The 18820-nt window shown below is 35.3% G+C and overlaps 1 protein-coding gene across 3 annotated transcripts in view; it reads left to right on the plus strand.

Annotated features, from left to right (window-relative positions):
- The window catches only part of CDH8 (cadherin 8), a 377020-nt gene that overhangs the window by 300682 nt on the left and 57518 nt on the right, over positions 1 to 18820 (plus strand). For all 3 annotated transcript variants that reach the window (XM_082368897.1, XM_082368899.1, XM_082368898.1), the window contains one exon: positions 8760 to 8877. In XM_082368897.1, coding sequence (XP_082225023.1) covers positions 8760 to 8877 — 118 coding nt within the window. The remainder of the gene's footprint in view (positions 1 to 8759; positions 8878 to 18820) is intronic.

Raw genomic sequence — 18820 nt, forward strand, 5'->3', positions numbered from 1 at the left:
TTGAATAAAATCCATACACACACATACACACATGCAGATGCGTTCACATGCAATTAAACAGGAAGAGCATCTAGAAGGTTGTAATTGCAAAAGATAATAGTAGCCTGGCCTAAGGTGCTGGCAGTGGAGGTGGAGAGAGGTGACTGGGGAGGCTGCATGCTTCCATGAATGAAATAATACATACAGACATCTAACATGCAATCAATATCACTGTTCTGGGAGTTTGGTGTTGCAATGACATTTTACAGATATGGGGGCTGAGGCTGATAAAAGAGCAAGGGTCTTAACTTAAGGCCATGAAAAGCAGGAAAGATGGGCTTCAAAGTCTATTCTTGGAGGTGCCCCAGTCCCTGTACTTTCTAGGATTTCACAATGCTTCCCAAGGAGCAGACTTTGAAATTCCATTGCCTGTGTGACACACTTTTTAGAAAAATAGTAATGAGAATAAGATTCTGATCAAGAGTGAGCACTCTTCAAAGGAACAAAAGAAAACAAACAACTCCTGTGATCAATAACACACTCTATTCAAAAGCATTCCACATAATAAGAAAAGTAGAATTATCCCTTGATAAATAGCAGCAATGAATGAGTTTGCTACCATGTTTATATATTTTTTTTAGTTTCTGTTGGTCTTTTTCTAATAAATGTGAAACAATGAAATGAAATTATGGCATTTTATAACACTCATGAAACAATAAACATAGGAGATTTAATTTTAACTTTCCTGCCAGAGGGCATCTTTCAGGATCTATCTGCATACACAAGAGAGAGACAGGATTGATTTTAGAACAGATGAAATTGATGGCCTCAACAAAATGCATAAAATATGATTTTCATTTTACTTTAGGTGAAGTAAGGGGAAGGTAAATTAATGGAATGTATAAAACAATATTTGAAGAAGTCACATGTAAAAAAAAACATTTCAAGAGAGTCATTAATAGAAGTATAACTTTTAGAGTGCAATTTTGACAGAGGGGGAAAAGCTAAAAAAACAAAGGCAAAAAAGTGAAAAAAACTCGGAATTTTTGAAGGTTTGAAGGTTTGAAACTAGCACAATCTGAGTCACAGCTCTGCCATGTACTAGTTTTGTGACCTTGGGTCTTAACTTCTGCTAGTTTAAACTCTCACATTTTAGAAATATCTAGCTCAATATCAAGTGCTCAATAAATAATTGTAATTATTAGTATATATTTTAACTAGTTTCATAGTTTCAAAGGCAAAATATTTTATTAGTATTGTTTTTGTTGTTTTTATTGCTGTTATTGTTATATATTTATGATCCTTGATTTGGAGCAAAACACTATAAACAATGCCTAAATGGGTCAATATAAAAGAGGACAGTCTATTCCCCTGTATTGGAATAACTCTTCCTCTGATAATTTACAAGTGTATTTGTGAAGAGTGAAGAAAGGACTTGTACTTCATTCCTCCCCATATGAATCTGTGGGCTAATATAATTATTTGTTTAAAGTACAGCAGAATCAACTTACAGGAACACATACAATCTAAATCTCTTTTGAAGTCATGTTTGCAGCCTCTATATGCTTTGGCTGAACCTCTTGCATGATTCCAAATCCACATGCTTTATTCTGGCCCTTCACCTAAATATTAGGATTGATGATCCACAGAAAAAACAATGGTATGAAGGATTGTTTACAAATCTTGGGTTGTTACTGACTGATGTTCTCTCTTCATTTTATTTTCAACCTACAAGTTAGTAAATAAGAATTTAGATGGAAGCATGGTACGCACACGTGTATGCTTGTTTTTATTTGTTCATGGAAGCCATGGTGATGAGCACGTCTTTTTCAAGAAAGTAAAACTGACACTATAGCTATTAGGAGCTTTTAGTCTTATTAGGCTTTGTGTTAGTGACATAAATTGGGTAAGATCGGGTACCAAGAGAAGCTGATGTATTATTGGAAGGGCAGAGATGCAAATGGAATTAGTGCTATAACCACCAAGCTATGCAGACACAACAACCTTCAAAAGGAGATTAAAGAGGTCTCCGGGCCTCTAAGACTCACATGGGGTTCTAGAGGATAGCGTGTCTTAAAGTGGACAGCCTGAGAAACACTTTTAGGGTATAGCATGTCAGTATATGGTATGGTGTGTGGTATGTCTGGGTGTGTGTGCGTGCATGTTTTTCCCAATAAGATTGGGAACCACTGTATTAAACGAAATTAAAGAACATTATCTTCTACTTGTTTTGTTTAACTGTAAGATCCCCTTGCATTTATAAATACATATGAATCCCCAAAGGGCTAGAACCAAATGGTCTTGGGCATTTACCAAACATAGTCGATTATAAAATCTTTTGAATTTCCTTCAGAGAAAACTATACAACTAGTGGCAAATGGAAGCCAGCTGGAAAAATCTTGCTTCAGAAGAATAAACAATAGGATGCATTTTCAGCCTAGGAAGTAATGTTTATGATATTAATGAGGCATCAGGAAATATTCCTGTGAAGTTGTGTAGTGGAAGATGGAGAGGAGATAAGACTAAAAAGGCAGTTGAGACTTCTAAATTATGTTAAAAACTGTGGACTTTACTAATGAGGTTTTCAAAGCAGAGCAAGTGATGGAGTAATTTTTCAAAAATATTGATCATTTCAGAGATGCACAAAATACAGATGAAATATGCAGAGACAAGCAACAGAAAATAAGAAACAGGAGAAACTGGAAAATTCAAACTTTGTATAAATACATCCTTTAAGAGTCCTTGCTTTGTATCATTTTACCTTAACTTAGTTACAGTAAAGGGAAAGGGAATGAAAAAGAACAAAACTGAGGAAAATGTCAGAAGTTCTGTGGTGGGTTAATGAAGGCACAGGCCCCAAATGTCTACAGAGAGGACTGAGGACTTCACTTAGTGTTTAAAAGAAACATATACAATCTAATCTACATTCTCCTGTTGTATTTTCTATAGGTCAGACCTCTAAGATACATGCTCTAAATAGCCACCTAATACTTTTTAAAGACAAGGATATATTCATGCAAAGAAATGTGACATGGGACAACACTTTGGGGAGGAAGAGAAAAATCTTGATAGAAACTGGATTGCCTTACAAATTATAAAAGAAGTATCCAGGAACTGTCCATTAAATGGATATGAGCAACACTCATTTTGAACTATGTTATACAGTTTTGAAATAACTGAGGATAATTGGGTCATGAGGGTTTTAATATAGTTTCCTCAAATTCCTGTATGTCCTCCTTTTTCAATTAGTCATCATTGGTATAACTTGATTTCTCTTGTAGACAAAATTTGTATTTGCAAAGACCGCTCTTTCAGGGGATGGCTCTTAGCCTATTTTGTTTTGTTCCCTTCAGTTATGGACACCACTGATAATCTGATAAAAGCTCTGGACTTTTCCTTCATATATGTGCATATATAAATAATTTCATACAATTTTACTTTCATGTATCATCTTTTCCTTCCTCAAGTTGAAAACTACTGCTCTAAGAAATAGAAGCTAGTATTTCAGGAACGTTTACATTGGTAACTGGAAATAAACTATCAATAATAGGCAAAAGAATGAATAGAAAACCAAATGTTAACATTGGTAACCAGAAATAAACTATCAATAATAGGCAAAAGAATGAATAGAAAACCAAAAATTATGCTGTACTGCCTTTGATGTCTCCTCTTCTCACTCACTCTCTTTCCACCACCTTCGAAATCAAAAGGGAACCTTAATATCCATAAAGCAAAGAATATGAATGTCAAGAATGGATAAGTTCATCTTTATGCACTCTCCAAAATATTGGAAGTCTAAGCCCCAATTTAACTGAAGTACACGTGCAGAAGATATGAATGCCAGCAAGATTTTGAGGCAGTCTGACATGTGGGGCAGGAAGATGTAGGGAGTTTGTTATCCAATTTACTTGGGATCAGATGTTACAATGTCTTTGATGCACTAGAGTTCTGATAAGTCTCTTCATACCTACCTCTCAAAGTTATGTAAGAATTAGTGGTGATGCTAAAACATGCCTGACATGATTTATTTATTCATCCATTCATTTACTCATTTAGACAATACTTATTAAAAAGCTACAATGTGCCAGACACTGTTCTAACAGCAAGCGAGAGGGGGGAAAAAAACCCAACTCATCATCTAAGAACAAATCAATGAACAATAACTACAGGAACTCACAGGGGATATTCTAATAGATTCCAAGAGAGTTTTAAGGTTGTCAACAGATCAGATAATCAGAAATGTGTTTGCTGGCTGCTTGCCTTTTGAAAAGTTAATAATGACAGTGAAACCTACTACTATTAAATACTTTTGAGTTACTATAAAAATCTAAAATAATGTTTAATAAACTATATTAATTAAAGCGATCTGAGGTTTAGCATTATTGATAAACAATGAATAGTTTTTTAAAAAAGAGTCAGAATTATGATATGGCCGACAGTTCTAAAAAAAAATTTCTTTTCAGTTTTATGCTTAGAAAGGTCATTTGATTTCAAATCAGTACTCTCAAGAGATAGATCAGAGTCTGCTCCCATGGAAATTCAAGTATGGCCCTGAAATTCATTTCCTTATGCCCAATCTCAGATATGCTTTGTTTTTCTGATAGAGAAGTATATTAGCTTTTAGCTTCCTTTGAAATTAATCCACAATAAGTTATCAAGCATTAGATTTTTCAACTGCATCCTAACTTTATTGCTAGAAAGGAAAATATTTAAGCTAAATGCTGTATATTTACTACTAAAAATCTATGACCTCTTCAGAAATTTTTATATCATTTTCATGAAATAGCTGTCCAATTACTTACAAATCAACTGATGTCAAAGTAGCTCACAGTGGGAAATGCATGCAGTTTTCATTTGCCATCAACTCAGTGTACCTATAAAATCTGCTTGTGTGGAGGTGCACTTCCTTGAATAAATCCATTCTTCTTTTTCTTCTGTTGTTTAAAGCCAAATGTGTTCAGATATTATTACATCAATGAAAATTTCAGCCTTTTAAATATGGGTAACTTAATGCATTTTAATAGCATAAAGTCCTTCAAGTGATCTACCAGGCATCTACTCTAAGAGAAAATGATCAGACAGTGGCCATTGCATTAAAATAAAATGAAGTGTCAAAAATGGTTTAAACCAAAGTCTTAACCATATCCAGTTCATAGGATATTTGGAAGTTAATTTAAAGATTCACCATTTCATCACTTTTTTCCCAACACATCATGCACTGATTTTGATGTGAACTTGACAGTACCAACTCTTCTAATGAACAGTAATAAGAGACCTATGGACACTAATCTTCTCCCTTGACTCAAAAGAGTGGATCCCAGGCTTAAGCATGCATCAGAATCACCTACAAGACTTTAAAATGCAGATTTCTAGGCCCTGTCCCAAGACTTTCTGGTTCAGCAAGCTCAAGAAGTTGCATGTCTAACAGATTTCCTGGCTTAAATAAATGGTGGAAAAAATATTTATTGCAGATGTAATATTTAGGCCAAACTTCTGAGATGTGGTATGACAGGTAATTATACTCATTTACTTCAGGTAAGCTAAATTATTGCCTCTTTTGTTTTGGTTGTGAGGGCGTAACATGTAGATTCACTTGCCAGCACGTATGAGTCTTTTTCATGCAGATGACTTAGAAATATTAGAAATGGTATTGCTTGTAGGAGCTCTATCCATTAAATACACCTTAAGAATGCTCTTAGTTACGAATGATTCCCACCCCAGAATATAAGACATCCTCTTTTTTTTTTTTTTTTTAAGTGATGTTGAGCATCTTTTCATGTGTTTTTTTTAAAATATCTTTATTGGAGTATAATTGCTTTACAATGGTGTGTTAGTTTCTGCTTTATAACAAAGTGAATCAGTTATACATATACATATGTTCCCATATCTCTTCCCTCTTGTGTCTCCCTCCCTCCCACCCTCCCTATCCCACCCCTCTAGGTGGTCACAAAGCACCAAGCTGATCTCCCTGTGCTATGCAGCTGCTTCCCACTAGCTATCTATTTTACATTTGGTAGTGTATATATGTCCATGACACTCTCTCACTTTGTCACAGCTTACCCTTCCCCCTCCCCGTATCCTCAAGTCCATTCTCTAGTAGGTCTGTGTCTTTATTCCCGTCTTGCCCCTAGGTTCTTCATGACTTTTTTTTTTTTCTTCTTAGATTCCATATATATGTGTTAGCATACGGTATTTGTTTTTCTCTTTCCAACTTACTTCACTCTGTATGACAGTCTCTAGGTCCATCCACCTCACTACAAATAACTCAGTTTCGTTCCTTTTTATGGCTGAGTAATATTCCATTGTATATATGTACCACATCTTCTTTATCCATTCATCTGTTGATGGACACTTAGGTTGCTTCCATGTCCTAGCTATTGTAAATAGAGCTGCAATGAACATTTTGGTACATGACTCTTTTTGAATTATGGTTTCCTCTGGGTATATGCCCAGTAGTGGGATTGCTGGATCATATAGTAGTTCTATTTTTAGTTTTTTAAGGAACCTCCACACAGGTCAGAATGGCCATCATCAAAAAACCTACAAACAATGAATGCTGGAGAGGGTGTGGAGAAAAGGGAACCCTCTTGCACTGTTGGTGGGAACGTAAATTGAAACAGCCACTGTGGAGACATCCTTTCTTTGTTTGCTCTTTTTCTTCACATGTGCTCACACACTTCAGGAATGATTTCTTCAACAGGTGCCTTGGGAATAGAAGTCTTTTTGAAGCAAAATTGGGTAAAGGGAGAAGATGATGCTACATGTGCTCACAAGTAACTTTTCCCCCCTTTGTTCTTCATAACTGCCTAAAAGAAGGCTCTTGTCAAATTATTCTGTTACATATTTGTACATGTAGGTTGTCTATAAAAGAGTCATCTGTGTTTCACAGTTTTTTCCCTTGTACTTTAATTCTTTCTTCTTTATAAAACTAGAAGCCCAAGGAATCTCTCTGCACCTAAATGTCAAGGCAAATATGCTAGTTGTTTAGATATAGTAAATATAATTGCTTTCCCACCTAATCTGATGGAAGTGAGGCCCCTGTTTGTGTAACATCTAAGTTGTTACATTATCAACGTGCTGTGTCATGAATAAATGGCAGTGACCTTAACAAAAAATAATAATGATGATGATGACTAATACTCGTTGAACAGTTACTAGGAACCAGACACTATATTAACAGGTTGACATGAATTTACATAAAGAATTAAAACGACCCTATGAGAAAAGTATTCTTCTTATTTAAAATTTAGGAATACAAGAATACTGAGTTTCAAAGAGTTAAGTAAATCCCTCCATTTCATGCAATGAGTAAAGGATAAGACTATGACTTCTATCAAGGCAGCTTTATTTCAGAGTCCATCAACTTAATGACTGTCTCACTGTCTTCACCATGAGTTATATTTTGTGCTATTTTTTGTTATATTGTTACTCAAGCTAAGTACAATTATAAGACATTTCACAAGGTCTTTAACAAGAGTAAAACACCTACAAAGTAGGAGTATGTTCCATTTACAAAAATGGAGAAATAGAGAATGAGAGAAGTTATTTCATTTATGCCCCAAATAACCTTGATGCACTGCTTATCGTATAGCATGTGGGTGATACAATGCAAAACTTCACAGCTATTGAAAATGTTCTTAAATTGTGGTTCTCATCTTATTTAGGTGATAAGTTATAAGGCAATGATGTCCCTTTCTCAAAAAGAAGTGATCCATTTTTTTCTCTTTAATGATACTGGCAAAGTTCAATGGCACATAATTGTTCAAACTGACATAACATTAGGCATCATAATTATATTCTCTAAATTTCACAAACCTAAGAGTATTTCCCTGTTAATTTTTTAACGGTAAATCTGATTATACCCTTGACTGTCATGCTTCATAGGCATTTTTTTTTTTTTTGGTAGAAATTATGTTGTAACTATTTACAGTAGTAGTATAAGCTATAATTTTTACTACATTAGCTGTTGCCCAGTGTTTCATATTGAAGTGATTAATATCACAGACTCATAAATATGAATTATTAAGCTAATTCTCTGACATCCCAAGGAACAACTTAGCACTAAGTTAATGCAGCTTTGCAAATGAAATAAGCACATTCAACTGGCACCAATTCTGAGTATGTATATCTATCCAAACAGTTCTCTGCACGGTGGTAATTCTTCTAATCCCTATAATTTATTCATCTCAGGATACACTCCAAAGCATTGTTTGCATGTGTTATCCACTAGCTTTAAAAACAGTATTCATTATTGGGAGGGAACAGATGCAACTCTTCAGAAAGGTTTGTGGCAGTGATGTTTGTGCCAAGGAACATTCTATTTGGCAAACACTTGTAACCTAATGAGTAAAATGAAAGAGGAGTTGTGAGGATTCAGGATTTAAGTACTTTACCTCCAAGATCCTCCCAAGAGCCACACTACAATCACTGTAACAATTCCAGATTTCATTCTAGAAGCCCGTACATACTCAAAGTGGAAAGAAGCCTGTAATTGCCCAGTGGAATTTTCAAATACCCTTAAATTTGTTATTTCAAGCCACAGATACCAAATGGACACAAAAGTAATGACCCTAATTTTCATCAACTTATCAAAGCTAGGTTTTAAAGTGATGAATGTTTCTCCTTATTCTTGGTGTGAACCATCCATAGCAACTTAGAAAACTGAAAAATATTCCTTGGGCCAAAGTATCACTCTTCTAAAGGAATGTCACTCAGCTTTTAAAGGCAGTGCAAGCCCTCTGATGTCATCAGAAGTGCTGACGCCAAGTTTTATGTTACAGGTCATTCAAACAGTGAGTGCCATGGACAAAGATGATCCCAAAAACGGACATTATTTCTTATACAGTCTTCTTCCAGAAATGGTCAACAATCCGAATTTTACCATCAAGAAAAATGAAGGTAAATATATTAGCATCATGAAACAGGGTAGAATATACATTGGAAAATAGGATGTGATTTCATAATTTGACTGAAAATATCAGTAGAATAATTTTTCTTCACCTATGAGCAGTTGAAACTTAGCTTATCAGCCTAAAGGCATGGTAATTACATCACTTCCTCTTTCCAATATTGAAACAATAGATAAGGGAATTGTGAATGTGCAAGTTAATTTTATCCCGGAGAATACCTCAATCACCTTACTTTAAAAAAAAATGGACAGTAAGATTTAACCCCTGTGAAAGTTCCAGTAATTTTACTGAGATATCTGATGTTATCCAAGTACATTATACCGAGATATCTGATAGAGGAGGGCCTGGCTTATACTTTGCAGTTGTTAAGTTTTGATTGAATGTTTACCAAGTCTTTAGGGAAAGCCTATTCTAATTTCGTCTGGTTTGTGGGTACACATTAGAGGTATTTGATTTAAGCCTGTACCAACTTTGACAATAGCAATTAGATCAGAAAATCCTTCTTGAAGGACACTCCTTATCAGTATTATTTTGGGGCTAATATGAACTGATTTTATTGTTAAGTCTTTTACTCACAGAAAACATTTAATCCATTTCATTATTTCTTGAGAACCAAGCTCGGATTAACCATTTCCCTTAACTATTGTCTATTACATATGAAGGTCATAGATCATTTTAAAAAAGTCTATCTCATCTGTGCATTTTTCTTTAGTAAGCTGCTGTACATTTAACAAGGATTTTTAGCTGTCTATTTTGGCTCAGAAGTATTTAAGCCTTAGTTTCAGCTGTTTTAGAATGATTAGCAGAATAAATGTATCATCTGGGGCTGTCTTCTGGCTTTACTATGGGCATTTGTTTAGATTTATGAATGGTCTATATAAAAACCATGCTCAATTTGAAGAGTAAAATTTGGCTTATGACATTTGGTTTATTTTCTCTGTTCTGTTTCAAGGAGGTAGTGAATTCTGGTAAAACTTCCTTTATGAAGTGAAATAACATTTTATGGCTCTTGTTAAATATATTCTGGCCTTACCCTTTAACAAAATGCTACTTAGTTCTTTGGGGATGCTTTGATAAAGTGGATGCATCACAGAAAAGGAAATGAGAAAGCTATTATATAGATATTACTCACTCAGCTGGCTTCCACTATTCTCAACATTAAGGAAATGAAATCTTGATCTTTCTCCTCAATAGAGGAGTTACATGTGTTAGCCTCCCTGAATTAGGAGCTCTAATCCAAGTACATTGTCTTTGTTTTTTGGATAACACTGCCAACATTTCTTTTGTTGTGGAAGTCCCGTGACCACGCCTAAGATGAGAGCCCCCTAGGAAATTCCAAACTGAGCTGAAAGTCTGTGCAGAAGTGTGAGCCATGCTTACTTTGATTGTGAGCTAATAGGTATTAGTCATTATTTTTGCATATCAAACGCCCTACATTTAAAGATTCTCTGGGAAGAAGTGTTTTCCCATCCCAAAGGTCTGAGTTCCTTGGTGCTTTCTGTGCATTCTGCAATTTCAAGATGTGCCCATTACAGGTATGGCCCGTCAAAGACACTGCATAAACATATGTTGGATGAATGAGAGGTAGTTACTGGGTGCCTGTGAAAGTGTAGTTTTGTACTATATTTATTATGCCCTAAACCCTTTAAAGAGGAGATTTTAGTCCTACAGTGGATGAATTTCAAGTGTTTTCTCTAATTTTTAGAATTAGTACAAAGTAAAAGTTTGTACACCTAGGAAAACTCTTCGTGCCCCATCACACATTTCAATAAACCCTGTAGTAGAATATTTAAAGGCATGTGGATTATCTGTTTTATCTTGAAACTAGAAAATAGGATTTAAGTTTTGACTTACCTCACAGGTGTGTGTGTGTGTGAAATAATTGCAAAAACAAAAAGATGCTAGGTATCACAAAATGGACAGAAAGAACACTCTCTGTGCCATGATTGTTTATTTAAAATTATGTGTTGATTTATTTTGCAAAGAGTGACCATATATTGCCCCAACTGGGATATTTTTTAAAGTGAAAGGGGTTGCTATTTATATTTATATTTATGCCTAGAAACACCATAAACCAGGACTGTCTTGTGGAAACTAGAACATATGTTCTCTGTGATTTTGGATTTAGGATCCAAATATTCAACATCTCCATAGAATAAATCATGAACACAGGTCTTTGGAACAGATATGTCAAGTTTATACTCTATCTCCCTTTTCCTGGATCAGAAATACATGAGTTTTGTTTCACTTTTTTGCCATCTGGATAGTTTCCATGAAAGTAGGAAAAAAACACAGTTTGTCTCCTCTTAACATTTAGAAACAAAGCAATGGAAAGAAGTTTTCAGGTTTAAAATGGTAGAGATATACTGATAAGAAGGTAGATAAAAAGATGTCTTATGAGCCTGTTACTCATTCCTTATTAATGATGAGAGAACACAAAACAACCAAAAAAATTCAAATACTAGACATTATTTATTTTAAAACTATGGTATATTTGATGTTTGAAACATGAGAGAATCAAATGATAAACTCATATTCAGAATTGTTTTTCCTTCTTCAGATGGACTTTAAAATGGTCAATAGCTGATGTCTCTCCACTGAGAACTTCATGATTTACAAGTCCTAGCCCACCAGATGAAGGTTAATATTTTGAGAGAGCCAATATATTCAAATCCATAATTGATAGGTGGATGAACCCTCTTTTTAATTGGATCTTTAAGGGAGATGGTTTCAGTATTTGGCATTTTCTAAGAAACTTGCAGCATGTCTTTCAATTCGAAGTTGCTGTGATCATTCTCCTCTCTCATACAGCTTGGTCCTTCTGCAATTTTCAGCTGACTAATTCATAATCAAAACCAAAATGAGATAGAAATTAACTGTCTCTTGTCTCCTATACAGTTGAGTGATTTCATAAATAATTCTCTTTCTGAATATATGAGAATTATATTTCTGCCAGAATAGGAAAGCAAACTTCAATACAGATAAAGGTGAAAACAAAGGTCAAAAATGTGATGAATCACTCACATCACATGTACACACCAAACAACCACAACACCTTGAATCTTCTCAATTATACAGCTCAGACATCGGTTTCTTCATCTTCCAGTTGGATGAATTTATAAACAAAAGGAGTTTGACTGACAGCATTTCAGTATTGGCTTCCATTCTAATTGTGAAAACAGAAGATACTCAGCAATTACATATTAACAAGTCAGGGACGATAAATGAACCTCTTCCAGATACAGAAATCTCTTGCATGCAGAAAATTTGAGGTCGGCAGAAACATGATCTTTGCCAGCCTGCATGTTGTAGTTAAAAGATTTGATTGAAATTGCCAGAAAGCAGGCTGGAGAAATGGGAGCCTTCATGTTTTATACTGAAATATTTGAATCACATGTATAGAGAAATAAGAATAAACATAAAACTCTGCCCTAAAGAGGGTCTGTGGGAAGGAAAGATGTAGACTTGGCCTCAGTTATAGCTTGATTAGGCTTAAGGAAAGACAGAAGGGGAACCAGAGTATCTGATGACACTAATATTTTTTTTCTCTCCTCTTGATGACTCTTTTTTAACCAAAATTCTGTTAACAAGAACCTTACTCTAAAGGCATGATTGTGATAATTAATTTAGATAATGGAGATGCTGATTAGAGCTTTGAAATAAGTGTGTCTTGGCCATCTCAATATCCATTCCATGGTTAACCTGTTTAGAGTATAATTCATGTTTTGTTTGGTGGGGCTTCCATCTCAACTCAATGGCCAACTTCAATCACTATGTGTTTCATGTCTTTTTATCCTCTAGAAACATCCCTTGTGAGAATAGTGACTGCAGGCAAGTTATTTTAAGCCTCAGTTTCGTCATCTGTAATACCAGATACTACCTATCTACCCCTTAGGTGTGCTTTGATGGATATGAGTAACCGAGGGCTTAGACAGCTATTATCCCAATGTCTGGCACATAGAAAAATACTCATCATGAAATGGGACAAGATCCTATTTATGTGAATCCATTAATTCCTAAATTTCCATGCTATGTTCCATCTCTTCATGGAAGAGATGGCTTATCATTCTCAACCAGGTCCCTTTGCAGCTTTAACTCTGTTGATTTTTGAATGTTGTACAGTAGTTCTGAAATTGGCCTCACTGATAGTTGTGAAACTAGTGATCCTCACTAGTACGCATTGCAATGTATTGCAGTCTAAAGGGCATTATCATAGAAACATAAAAGGGAAAAAAATAGGAGGATGAGAAGGTGGGGAAAGAACGAAAATATTTACCAGCCACGTAATAGCTGGGATTCCTGGACCTGGTTTTAAATATGCAGGCTTTTTTTTTTCTCTCTCCTTTGCCAATATTAAACTCAGCTTTCTCCATTAAATGGCTAATCCCAATTTCCAATTTGTTAAGATGACATTCCATTCTAGCATATCAAGTTGTTTTAAATCATCCACAACCTCCCAACACACAGACTCTGTGGGAATCATTTTGTATAAGCTGGAAAATTAGTCTTCCTTTGCTTTTTTGAATAATGTCAACTTAATTCAGACGCCTCTTGTCCCAAAATTAAAATTTACTGCTTGAAAGTGGAAGTGGGTTTCCCACATTCCAAGCCAGCCAGAGCTGGTCCTCTGCCCTCCATCCTCTCTCCTGCTGAATCCTCATGCATACCTCTCCTGTATTCAGGATGTTGGTTTCCAGGATGACAGAGTCCCTTGTTCCTCCACCTTAAGCCAGCTCTGCCCCATCTGGGCTGAATTAGACCTGAAAAGCCTTCCTTGATTATCCACACAGCAAAGAGGGCCTTGGTAAGCCAACTGTCCTCTTCCTGGACACCATCAGTCTCGTTAAATTCTTCCATTACACCAAGCTGCTTTGCAACTAACAGGGGACTTTCCTAAATAACATCTCTTTCCTCAAGTGGTCTTTAAAAAGCCTCCATCCCTCAGTGACAGTGGATTCATTATTATTGGGTTTCTCAGGCTACCATACCTAAGCATCAAGTGAAAACTGTGTGCTTGGCTGAGTGTGATAATGAATACCTATACACGCATGCTTCTAATATGGTGACCCTGTCTACTCTGCTCACATAGTAGACTTTTCCACAGCATCAAACATTGATAAGAGGTCTTTTTAGTATACGTGTTAGCTTTTACCCATATGAAGTAAAGTGTTTTTCCTCAGTGTTAAATCGTAAAAGGTGGTGCTCAATTTGCATGAAACAGAAGGGCCAACTGGGATTCCGAATATGCAGAATAGCATTATGCATACATGATCCAAAAAGGCTTCTGCTTCAGTAATTCATAATTTATTGTTTATGCTTCCAGCAATGCTTCGTTGATAAAAAGCCATTTATGTTTCATTTTGTTGTTTAAACTGTAATTAAGGATGATGTGCAAGCTAAGAAAAATAGATAACAGATCTGTACTTCCACTTTCTGAGTTCAGTGTGACTGTATAGCTTGGTTCAGAAAACTAGATTTTCTTTGCTTAAGTAGTTTTTAGAAAACTCTTGTTATTTTGTATCGTCTCAGAATCTTTTTTGTATGTTTGTTTTTTTTAAAATCATAATACAAGAGTACCCTCAGAAGCTAAGAATTTCCTTTGCAAAAACTGAAAATCCTAAAATTATTGCTCTGGTCAGACATAGCACAGCACAGTATCTATTTTTCAGTGTATGTTATAGAAGACAGTTCAGTTCTGAGATTGCTGACTCCTATGGATGTAATTTAGATACACTGCATATGCTCGTGTGTGTTGTTGTCCGTATGCTATTCAAAGTTATGAATTGATTCAGAGCTTTGCTGTCAATTTGCTAGCAATCTTTTCTGGTTCTTACAGAGAATTCTAATTCTGAGGATTTTTGAAAGAGAAAAACGAAGAGATAAATGGGCACATGGTTAGTTATCTTGAAGTTATCTCAGTTATCTTAAAGATACCTTATGGGATATAAACTTTTTTTTTTTTTTTTTTTAGAATTTTGCTTTCTGAGACTTTTGCTTCAAAAGAAAAATAGAACAATGAAGGAATAGATTGAACATTAGGGGAAGTAAAAAGAATTACTCAGAGAACTTTTTTTTTAATTTATCAAATCTTGTTTGGACCACTTTGTTGTTTGTGTCATTAAAGAATAATGGTATTTACTGATTTATCATCTATTTGCAAGCATGAAAATAGGCCTGGGGATTTTGTGTGTGCCAAATAAACATGACTGTCCTTTGGTAAGAACAACCAGATATTAAAATCGGATGTGGAAACAAAATGAGCTGTCAGTCTATGCAAATTTTCCTTTTCTAAAAAAGTATTAAATGTAGTTGACAATCATTTCATCTCTTTTCAGCACAGAAGTTTAAATTTTGAATTAATTTGAGTACTTTATAGACACAACATTAGGCATATGTGGCATTCTGTCTAGGGATGTGACCCGAATATCACACCATGTGCTTTGGATCCTTCAGTTTATTAAAGTGTATAGAGAAGGCAGAGAAATAATTTGGAAACAGGAAAGGGGACACTTGCATAGATAAACATTTAAAAAGTTGACTTGGGATGCATTAGAATGAATAATAAAAGAGAGAGCCCTTGTGGAATACAGAATAGCACAAGCTTCCTGGTTAAGAATATTTAGTTTTGAATCCTAGCTCTTCTGAACATGAACTGTGAGAACTTGCACGAATCACTGAATAACCTTGAGCCTTTATCTATAAACTGAAAGTAATAATTATCCCTATGTTGTTTTGTATAAGAAAATATTAATTTAAGTAAAAAAATAAAAACGTGCTAAGTTTAGTGTCTGGTAAATAGAAGGCACTCAATAAATATTAGTTTCCTTCCTCTTTTTCTCTCCTTCTTCTACAAATTTGTGAGCCCCCTGAATCTCTCTCATTCACCCAGTGTAACAAGCAAAAATATTAAAAAGGAACCTAAAATAAGGATTTGGGTGATAAGTAGTTATATGCTGTTCAACTGTCCCTTACCTGAAAGGCCAATAATTGAACCTACCGGTAAACACTGACCATGAGTAAAGCAGGGGGGAAAGGAGAAATGGGAAAGAAGAGTATTTGGGTAACTTAAGTTGTTCTTTGAATATAACCCTCATTACCATAACATAATCAATGGATAAAAATAAAGAGTACCTAAAAATTGTAGGTTTCCACAGGACTTGATCCAATTGCATATAGCTCTCTATATATTGGCAAATAGGATATTTAAGAGTTGATAGAATGATAAAATTTTTGAGCTAGTAGCACCTTAGTAAATAGCCAGATTATGAAGATATTAGATACTAGATAGAGACTTCAAATGTATTTTTAAAAAATCAATAGCAGTGTGCTTTAAAAAGGCAATGATTAGACATCTATCACCCCAACTTTATTTTCCATCACTCTCTCCCTTCTACCTTGTTCCCATCTTATACATCCTTTAGGTTGAACACGCAAAACCAATTATGTTTTTTATATCCCTTCCTTTTGTCTGGAATATACATCCTCTGCTCCCTCTACTTTCCATCTAGCTAATTTCTAGTCATTCATAACAACCCAGGTTCCCCTCATCTGTGAGCAGAGCAATGGAGTGCTTAACGGTTTCTGTGAAGTTTGCTTTGCTTTTCTCTGCAGGACTGCGATAACTGCTCAGGTAGACACGAGTATCCGTCTTGAGTCAAGGAGTATCTCCTCCACTGTCCTCTGAGGTTATTGATAACACACCATATCTTTATTCACTCATATATTCATTCAATACCTATTTATTTAGCGCTTACCACATGCAAGGCACTACTTCGGAAATTCAAAATAAAACAGTGAATCAAATATACACTTTTGTTTTTGTCCTCCTGTACAGAGTATTTTTGTTTTCCTTAGGACTCAGTCTTATACTAATTTGAATTCTCAGAGAGAACAGCTATAATTTAACATGGCTTTTTGTCATACAATGGAGAAATTCACAGGCTAGCCTGCAAAATACTATGATATGAGGAGGAATGATCACACATTCTAGTTTCCATACTGTCATAAACAATGTTCCCTTTTAAATCTTACCCAACTTGTGAAACTGGTTCTATATAGAGTTAGGTTTTCCTAGATTCCATCTCTCCCATCTTTACAAAGCATTTGGCTGATCGGGGTGGTGACACACATCTGTAGTCATGAACACATGGTTCTCCTGTGAGTTTCAGATTGGTGTCCTCATGATTCCTGAGCTTAGACAAACTATGCTGAACTATACTCTTTAATGCTTTTCTGCTTGCAGAGTCAAATCATTTTGGTGAGCTCTTTCCAAATTCACAGTGATCCACAGTCATCACTGCAATTTGTGCTGCAGCACTGTGAGCTGGGGCTGATGATTCTATTTTTGCAGGTTTATTAGAATCCATTCTAGTTTAGATCCAAGTCTCCCTGTAAATAGTTCATGCCTTTTCCAGTTGCTATGCATAGCTGGTTTAGAGACCTGTCAGTTAACATGTTTTAGCTAACTTTCAATGTAGTATAATGTTTGTTGAGGGCCCCTGGCAACTAGAGGATGGTATTGTACTGATTTCAGGACATCATGTTGGATTCATTTTCTATCTGTTGCCTGTTCTGTTCCCTAAGCTGCCACCAGAATGAATGGGCTGATGCACTTCCTAGAGGAAGATAGTAATTGTTGTCCTTGGACCTCTTTGGGTTACTCATTGCCTTCGCTTTCATCCTAGTAGATTGCCTACTAGAATTTCCTCCCTCTATTGCTTGAGTATATTATTCTCAGACTTTTGAAGGCTGTTTATCTTAAAGCAGTCTGAAAAAAGGGTGATATGGTACCTGGGGTGCTGAACACAATCATCCTTCTCTGAGTTTCCTGCTTTCATTTGGCCAGACAGGCATTGCTAGTTTCATCAAGGTCACACTGTGATATACTTCTCCCTGGACTTCAGTTTCCTCTCACACAAAATGAATAGGTTAGGGCTGGGAGCTAAGGACTCACCTGTTCTAACATACTGAGCGTGCAAACACATGGTATGAGGAGAAATAGTACAAACTTTGAAATCAGACAAGTCCCGCATCCACCAATTAACAAAGATGTGACTTTGGACAAGGCTTTTAACTTTCTGTAACAGACCGTGTTTAACTATGTCAAAACAAAATTGCTGTGATGAGCAAATGAAAGAATGTAGGATAAATGCCAAGGGCAGTACCTGAACTTAGATACTCTATGTATTTTGTCTTTATCAACCTTCAAAAGAAATAATGCAAATGGAAGTGATCTTTACATTAGAAATTATTGTACCAAATCTCATCCACATTAAAATACTGGATAGTATAATTAAAAGATATGCTTCTACAATATTACAGGTTTTATATAACCCATTGAGCAGGTTTCTGGACATATTACAGAATTAAATTATTACCCTACATCAAAATAACTCAATAATGTATGATACATGGTTCCAATAGTTCAGAATTTGCTAAGTCTTGCTTATCTTCTAAGGCTGGAGACAAGGAAAGTTAAGAGTTGTATGAAGGTATTTAATTATTGGATTCAGTTTTGATTTACAGAAAAATCTCTCAAAAAGGTAGAGTTTGAATTAACTTTTGCAGAGATAAGAACACCGTTTTGGGTAGAGGTGCCTGTCAAAGTTAAGGAAGAATGATCAGATATATGAATAGTTTACTTAAAGGAGAAATAGGGAATGACCAAAAACGTTTTAAAAAGAAAAATGCAGTGAAACATTTTGTGGAGATTCATAAACTCTGTCATCATAAGAGTTAGCTTGATTCCCCAAAATAAATTAGTGAAGTAGTTCTTCATATTTTGAGTATATCTGCATCTATTCTCGACGCTTTTCATAGGATAAAAAATGTGTCTCACACTTTGAAGAGGTTTTTCCACACACACTCATGCATGCACACAAAGTATACTAATGGCCCTAGGAAGTAAATCGATATAAACACACATTATGTAG

The sequence above is a fragment of the Balaenoptera borealis genome (genome assembly GCF_965194805.1).
Source record: "Balaenoptera borealis genome assembly, chromosome: 19".
Lineage (NCBI taxonomy): Eukaryota > Metazoa > Chordata > Mammalia > Artiodactyla > Balaenopteridae > Balaenoptera > Balaenoptera borealis.